Genomic DNA, 8020 nt, shown 5'->3' on the forward strand with positions numbered 1-8020 from the left:
CCACATATAATCTTAGGCTGGATGACCTCAAGAGGTCATCAAGTCCAGTCCCCTGCACCGAGGCAGGACCACATTAACTGAGATCATCCTTGACAGCTGACTGTCTAATCCAGGGTCGGTAACCTTTCAGAAGTGGTGTGCCGAGACTTCATTTATTCACTCTAATTTAAGGTTTTGCGTGCTAGTAATAAATTTTAATGTTTTTAGAAGGTCTCTTTCTAGAAGTCTATAAATATATAACTAAACTATTGTTGTATGTAAAGTAAATAAGGTTTTAAAAAAGTTTAAGAAGCTTCATTTAAAATTAAATTAAAATGCAGAGCCCCCCAGAACGGTGGCCAGGACCCAGGCAGTGTGAGTGCCACTGAAAATCAGCTCGTGTGCCGCCTTTGGCACGTGTGCCATAGGTTGCCTCCCCCTGGTCTAACCTGTTTGTAAAAACTTCCAATGATGGGGATCCCACAGCCTCTCTTGAAAGTCCATTTCAGTGCTTAACTATTACTATTGTTAGAAAAAAGCAACAGAGGGTCCTGTGGCACCTTTAAGACTAACAGAAGTATTGGGAGCTCCAATACTTCTGTTAGTCTTAAAGGTGCCACAGGACCCTCTGTTGCTTTTTCTAACAATAGTAATAGTTAAGCACTGAAATGGACTTTCAAGAGAGGCTGTGGGATCCCCATCATTGGAAGTTTTTACAAACAGGTTAGACCAGGGGGAGGCAACCTATGGCACACGTGCCAAAGGCGGCACACGAGCTGATTTTCAGTGGCACTCACACTGCCTGGGTCCTGGCCACCGTTCTGGGGGGCTCTGCATTTTAATTTAATTTTAAATGAAGCTTCTTAAACATTTTAAAAACCTTATTTACTTTACATACAACAATAGTTTAGTTATATATTTATAGACTTCTAGAAAGAGACCTTCTAAAAACATTAAAATTTATTACTAGCACGCAAAACCTTAAANCTTCTGTTAGTCTCAAGGGTGCCACAGGACCCTCTGTTGCTTTTTACAGATTCAGACTAACATGGCTACCCCTCTTATACTATTGTTAGAAAGTTTTTCCTAATATCTAACTTAAATCTCCCTTGCTGCACGTTAAGACCATTACTTCTTGTCCTACTATTAGCAGACATAGGGAATAATCAATCACTGTTCCCTTTATAACAGCCCTTAACATATTTGAAGACAGTTATCAGGTCCCCGCTCCGTCTGTCTTCTTTTCTCAAGACTAAACATGCCCAGTTTGGTCATGTTTTCTAAACCTCTTATCATTTTTGTTGCTCCCCTCTGGACTCTCCAAATTGTCCATAACTTTCTTAAAGCATGGCGCCCAGAATTGGACACAGTACTCCAGCTGAGGGCTCACTTGTGCTGAGTAGAGTGGGTCTATTACCTCAAGTGTCTTGCCTGTGACACTCTTGTTAATATACCCTAGAACAGGGGTCTCAAACTCCCGGCCCGCGAGCCTCCCCAATGTGGCCCGTGGGACTCCAGCAGTTTTGGGGCCGGGTCTCTCTCTTGGCCCCACCTGCTGCCCCTGGGCACTCCTCTCTCAGGGGCCCCGGCAGAGCAGAGGAGCTGAGCAGCATCTGCCCGCTCACTCCAGTGGCTGCCGGCCCCTCCCTGTGGCCCAGGGGCGTGGGAGGCTGTGCCTCCACTTGCTGCCCCTGCCCTGAGCGCCCCTGCAGCCAATGGGATGCTGCGGGGGCGGTGTCTGGGGGCAGAAGCGTGCAGAGTCCCCCCCCTCCCCCTGCCCACCTTGCCTTGAAGCCCCAGGTAAGCACCGCACCCCTGACTCCCTCCCAGAGCCTGCACCCCCACCCCCTCCCCACATCCCCCCTCCCGCCTGCCTGCATGTTTGTAATTATAATAAACTAAATTATGGCAAAAAAATGATAAATAGCATTCTGAAATCATGTACCTTACACATTCCTATTATCGCCGTAGTTTTACAGCATGTAGGTACTTTTATAATACAGCAATGTAGCTAGAGCATATGGATAGGTGCCCATTTAGAGTGTATAAATCCAAATAAATAAAATTATCTAAAACAATACAAAAGTATAAAGTAAAATAAATAATGAAAGCTTAGCAAAGACTTTTAAAAAAAGGACACTTAACGCCCAGTTAATTCTGTAGCAATCTAAGAGACTGGGCAGGCCAGAGAAGCAAAACTACAAGCAATAAAAAAACTTTTCTACCCCTAAGTTCTTGTTATGCTCTAGCTGTTTACTGGCCTTTGTGAAATGAGGTGGTGGTCTCAGTCCAGTTCCTAGGAGGACAGACGTCCTTTATATCACAAACACTATACGTAGTATTGGTTGCACGTTTCAAGCCATAGAGGTGCAAATGTTAGTATTGAGACTGTCTTTAAGGATCAAATCTTTCTCCCACTGATTTAAGAAGGGGCATGATGGAGCCTTAACTAGAAAAGTATAGTAATTATGAAAGCATGACAAATTATCAAGATTTTAAAATTTCATCTACCATTAAATCTCTCCCATTATCATAGCAATTTTGTCACCCCTTTGTCCTTTCATATTTAGCTTTTGGATGACAAAAGGCAGAAACATTTTAATCTCTTTCATAAAAGACAATTTATTTCTTGTTTCATTTACAAAATAATGATATACATCCACTCGAGTCACAAACCGTTGAAAAATCTGATAAAACATTATCATTTAAATACTGTACAAGAAAAATACTGGCTATTTCTTCACATTTACATTTAGTGAAGGTAACAGAAGGTCTGAATCCCATTTCCAATTAAAAGTATTAATTTAAGGCTTGAGATCTGGCACCTCTGAGGAAAAATAAATTCATAAATCCCAAGATGAGGATTGGCTGTGCCGCAGCATTTCATGTAAGTTGGCTTCAACATACTGATTTGTGCTCTTTTTGTTTTGATATGATATCGGTACTGGCAATCAAAGCTGTTTTCCAAATATCATTAAATTCTAATAGATCAACTGAGTTATGCAGTGAGCAGGATAATGTTCACCCTGAAATACAAACTGGACTCATTACATTGCTTTTTCTCTCCTTCAACAGAATACCTGCCTCTCTCTAGAGCAGGGGTGGGCCAACTTTTTGGCCCGAGGGCCACATCTGGGTATGGAAAGTGTATGGCGGGCCAGGAATGCTCACAAAATTGGGGGTTGGAGTGCGGGCTCTGGGGTGGGGCCAGAAATGAAGAGTTCAGGCTGTGGGAGGGGGCTCCAGGCTGGGGCATGGGGTTGGGCTGCGGGTGGGGAGTGAGGGCTCTGGCGGGCGGTGCGGGCTCTGGCGTGCAGGAGGGTGGGACTGAAGGGTTCGGAGGGCAATCAGGGCTGGGGCAGGGGGTTGGGACGCAGGAGGGGGTCAGGGGTGCAGGCTCCTGGCGGCGCTTACCTCAAACTCCTGGAAGCAGCGGCATATCCCCCCTCCGGCTCCTACGCCGAGGCGTAGCCAGGCGGCTCTGTGCGCTGCCACGTCCGGAGGCAACCGTAGCCAATGGGAGCTTCGGGGGCAGCGCTTCCTGGCTGTCCCTATGCATAGGAGATGGAGGGAAACATGCTGCTGCTTCCAGGAGCCGCGGCATGCGTGGAGCGGGCCAAGCCCTGGACCCCGCTCCCTGGCAGGAGCTCGAGGGCTGGATTAAAACATCTGCAGGGCCAGATGTGGCCCCCGGCCCATAGTTTGCCCACCCCTGCCCTAGTGGCTCATATAAATATATTCAAAGGATGTTAGATGAAATTAGACATTATTGTCCATCTTAAAGAGGAAATTCACAAGTCTACAAACTGAATGATGCCACAACTATTCCAATCCCATATTTTATCTTTTCTTCAATTTTGTCTGGATCAGAATACAGTACTGATCTCCCATTTCTGGGAATGTTCCCCGTTTGAAATACTTCTCACACAATGTATGTACTGAAAGGAAACGATCACAAATTTCATGGGGCTTCAAGTTTCATTCTTCTCCCCCCTAACCTTGCACATTTTCTTTAAATCTGCAGAGCTCTGAGTGGGATTTTTCTTATGTTTGGGGTTTAAAAATGAACCTCAAGGTGCTCTTGGTGATGTCAGATTTTCAGTCTGTCCTAGTCTGAGACTTGGTGTATTTCCACATATAATGCGTTAAAGCAACTGTCTCCTGCAAAGCTGCAGTTTTCACAGTGTGATACCTTTTGAGTGTCTTAGAGCTGGCAATACTCAGCTTTCAGTCACTTTTTTTCTTTTGGCACTTAACAGTTTCCAATGCTCAGGCGGCTTGTGTTGTCCTTAACTTCCTATTGGCACTTTTTTTGCTAAACAGAGATGAGCTCACAGGGTGATTACTGCCACCTTCTCTCTCTCTGCAGCTGTGCTGGGCTCATTTCAGCGGCTCTCCCCTGCACCTTTGATCCCCTGTTGAAATGGGGAGAGCCAGCGCACCTGCCCCTGGGTACTTCCTTTGTCTCCCACGCCGGCATTAAGAACTGGAGCAGACCCACTAGCTCATCCAGTGCAGCCCCCTGGTTACTGCACATTGCTCCCCGGAAACTAGGCTGAGCAAAGCCCTAGTTACAAACGGCCCAAGCCACAGGTCTCCCGGTCCTTCCCGTGGGCACCTGTTCCACAGCCCGAGCCAGCTCGCTGTCAGGCAGCTTTTCCCAGCGGGTCCCCCCCGGCCGCTTCAGAGGCTGGTATCAGCGGTGTCGGATTTGGGCGGCAGGGCAGCCTGGGAGGCCGTGTCGGGCTGCGCGTCGCGGCAGAAGAGCACGGCCGGGTTCTTGCAAGCCCACATGGCCACCTCGCCGCCGCTGGCCGGGCTGGAGGAGGAGAGGGTGCTGGCGGCGTGGCCGCCGGGCCGCTGCTGCGCGTAGCGCTCCCGGCCTGGCTCGGCCCGGCCGCGGGCCTCCAGGCGCTGGCCCCGGGCGGCCAGGTAAGCGGCCACGTTGTTCCTAGTCCGGTAGCCGCCCTCGCGGCTGCGGCCCAGCAGCATGGCGATGTTGGGGTTGCGGGCGGCGTAGATGAGCGGGTTGATGGCGCCGTTGGCCCAGGCCATCCAGCTGGCCACGGCGTCCACGGTGGGCGAGAAGGGCAGGTGGCCGGCGGCGGCCGCCAGCCCCAGGACGCAGTAGGGCCCCCAGCAGCAGATGATGGAGACGATCATGATGAGCACGGTGGTGGCGGTGCGCATCTCTCCGTAGCAGCGCAGCAGGTGGCCGTAGGTGGTGAGCGGCCGCACCCGGCTCTCGGAGAGGCGCACGGCCCGGCAGATGTTGTAGTGGCAGAAGCACATGAGGGCGAAGGGCAGCAGGTAGCAGAGCACGATCAGCACCGCGCTGTAGGGCGGGCCCAGCCGCGACGAGCCCCAGGGCAGCAGCACGTAGGTGCAGCGGCCCGAGCCGGCCCCGTGGCCCCCGCCCGCCGCCTGGGCCAGCAGGTACCAGGGCGCGGCGAAGCCGAGCGCCGCCAGCCAGACGGCGGCCAGCAGCTGGGCGGCGCGGCGGCGGCCCATCTTGCGGCGGGGCTGGCGCACGATGGCGCAGTAGCGGTCGAAGGCGAGCAGCGCCATGGTGAGGGTGGCGGCGATGCCCAGGCCGGCGTGCAGGGCGGCGCTGGCCAGGCACAGGCGCCGGCCGGAGAGCCAGGCGCCGCGCGGGCGGCTCAGCAGGCGCAGGAAGGCGAGGGGCAGGCAGAGCAGCGCGCCCAGCAGCTCGGAGAGCGACAGCGACAGCACGAAGGCGTTGGTGACGGTGCGCAGCTGCCGGTGCCGGGCGATGACCAGCACCACGGCCCCGTTGCCCAGCGCCGACAGGGCGAAGATCAGCACCAGCAGCAGCGCCTGCGAGGCCAGCGCCGCGCCCGACCAGCCCGCCTCCTCCGCCCCGGCGGCGGGGTCAGCTGCCGGCGCCTCCCCGCCGCTCTCATTGCCCCCCGCCCGGGACAGGGCGCTCAGCAGCGCCGGGCTCGCCGACGGCGGCTCCATAAGCGGCGAGCATCCCCTTCCCCGCCGCCCCGGGGAGAGCGGCAGGCGGGGGAGGAGGCTCGGCTCGAGGCCGGCCCAGGGGTTGGGGGCCCGGCTGCAGCGGGGACGCGGAGCCTCGCTTGGGGCTGTTGCTCCCCGCCCGGCCTGGCGGGCTTTGTGCTCTGCCTGCCGCGCGCCCGCGCCCCCCGCTGCGTGCGGGCTTCGGGGGCTCCGGGAGCCGCTGACGTCTCCAGCCCGTTGCCCAGGGAACCGAGTCCGGCCTGCCCGACTGCGCACACGGGGCCCGGCGGGAGTCAGCAGCGACCCCCGCGCTGCCGAGACCCCTGGTCGCCCGCAGGGCTGGGACCGTGCGCGCCCCCGACGCACACAGACACCCTCCGACGGACACCCCCAACAGACTGACACACATCCCCTACAGACACTCCCTGACACACCCCCAACACAGACACCCCNACACCCCCAACAGACTGACACACATCCCCTACAGGCACTCCCTGACAGACTGACACATATCCCCAACAGACGCCCCCGACACCTCCCAAAACAGACTGACACACACACACCCAACACAGACACCGCCAACAGACTGACACCCTCCCCAACAGACTGACACATATCCCCAACAGACACCCCCGACACACACACACCGACAGACACACCCCGAACACACACACCCCGAACACACACACCCCGAACACACACACCCCAGTGACTGACACACAGATCCAACAGACACCCCAACCCACACACCCCTCAACAGATGCCCCCTCAACAGCCTGACACACACAGCTAATAGACACTCCCCTGACAGACGCATCCCAGCACAGATGCCCCTCAACAGACTGACACACATAACCATCACAGACACCCCCCAAAAGACTGACACACCTACGCAACAGACACCCCCTGACAGACACCCCCCCAATACATACACCCCTCAACAGATTGACATGTATACATCCCCAAGAGCAGGGCCATGTGCAGAAATTTTACTTTGACCCCCTGGGGGAGGGGGGATTGCACTCCGGCAGGAGCTCGCTTTTCCCTCCCTCTGCCCTGCCCTGGGTCCAGCAGGAGCTCCCTCTCTCTGCCACTGCAGCCCCGGGGCTGGAGGAGCTCCCTCTCTGTCACCGCGTTCCCCGGGGCTGGAGGAATTCTGTGCCCCCGACAATTATGGGGGATGTCCTTGCTTGCCCCCCTTGTGTATGCCCCTCCCCTACAGACACCACCTGACAAACACCCCCAAACATAGACACCTCCAACAGACTGACATACCCAACAGACTGATATACATACCCAATGTGGCCACCCCGAACACACACACACACAGACACCACCTGACACCCCCCCCATACAGATAGGCACCTACACACTGGACATCCCGTGGACCGCAGCACAAACACACCCCAGCACACAGACCTCAACACCCAGACATACTCCCCAAGACACAGAGACATACACAACACCCCCAACAGCAGATCCCACAACAAATGACGAGACAGCATACCCACAACAAACACAGATTCCCAGCACACACACACAGACATATCCACGACAGATCACCTCCATAGATAGACACACCCCAACAGACAACCCCCAACACACACAGACATATCCCCAACAGACACCCCAACACAGACACACATCCACACACGAACACACAGACACCCCAACAGTCCCCAATACACAATCACCCCGATAGACATCCCCAACACAGACAGACATAACCCAGACATCCACATACCCCAGTGCACACACCTCCAACAGACGCCTCCCAGCACACACAGCCATACACACACACACAGAGCATACAGACAGCTCACACACACACACCCCTACCCAACACAAAGATAGACAGGGGCTGGGAGCCTGGGACTAGCTACTACCCCCCAACACAGACACACACAAAAAGGCAGGACACTGGAGCAGCCGTCCTGTTATCTCACACACATATACACAGGGGCTGGGACTGTCGGTCCCCTGCCCCATACACAGATACAGACAGGGGAGTGGGACCACCCTGCCCACACACATGCGCACCCCCCACCCTGTCTTTCCT

At 54.6% G+C, this 8020-nt stretch overlaps 1 protein-coding gene across 1 annotated transcript; it reads right to left on the reverse strand.

The window, feature by feature from the left end:
- Nucleotides 1-4222: 4222 nt before the first annotated feature.
- Nucleotides 4223-6115, reverse strand: GPR135 (G protein-coupled receptor 135). The gene has a single exon (XM_034770377.1). It carries the CDS (start codon nucleotides 5959-5961, stop codon nucleotides 4663-4665), a length of 1299 nt encoding a protein of 432 aa, XP_034626268.1. The 5' UTR covers nucleotides 5962-6115; the 3' UTR covers nucleotides 4223-4662.
- Nucleotides 6116-8020: the final 1905 nt, after the last annotated feature.

Source organism: Trachemys scripta, chromosome 4 (genome assembly GCF_013100865.1).
Source record: "Trachemys scripta elegans isolate TJP31775 chromosome 4, CAS_Tse_1.0, whole genome shotgun sequence".
Classification (NCBI taxonomy): Eukaryota; Metazoa; Chordata; order Testudines; family Emydidae; genus Trachemys; species Trachemys scripta.

Excerpts from the sequence above, each read along its gene's own strand:
- GPR135 (XM_034770377.1), bottom strand. The coding sequence starts at position 5,961 with ATGGAGCCGCCGTCGGCGAGCCCGGCGCTGCTGAGCGCCCTGTCCCGG.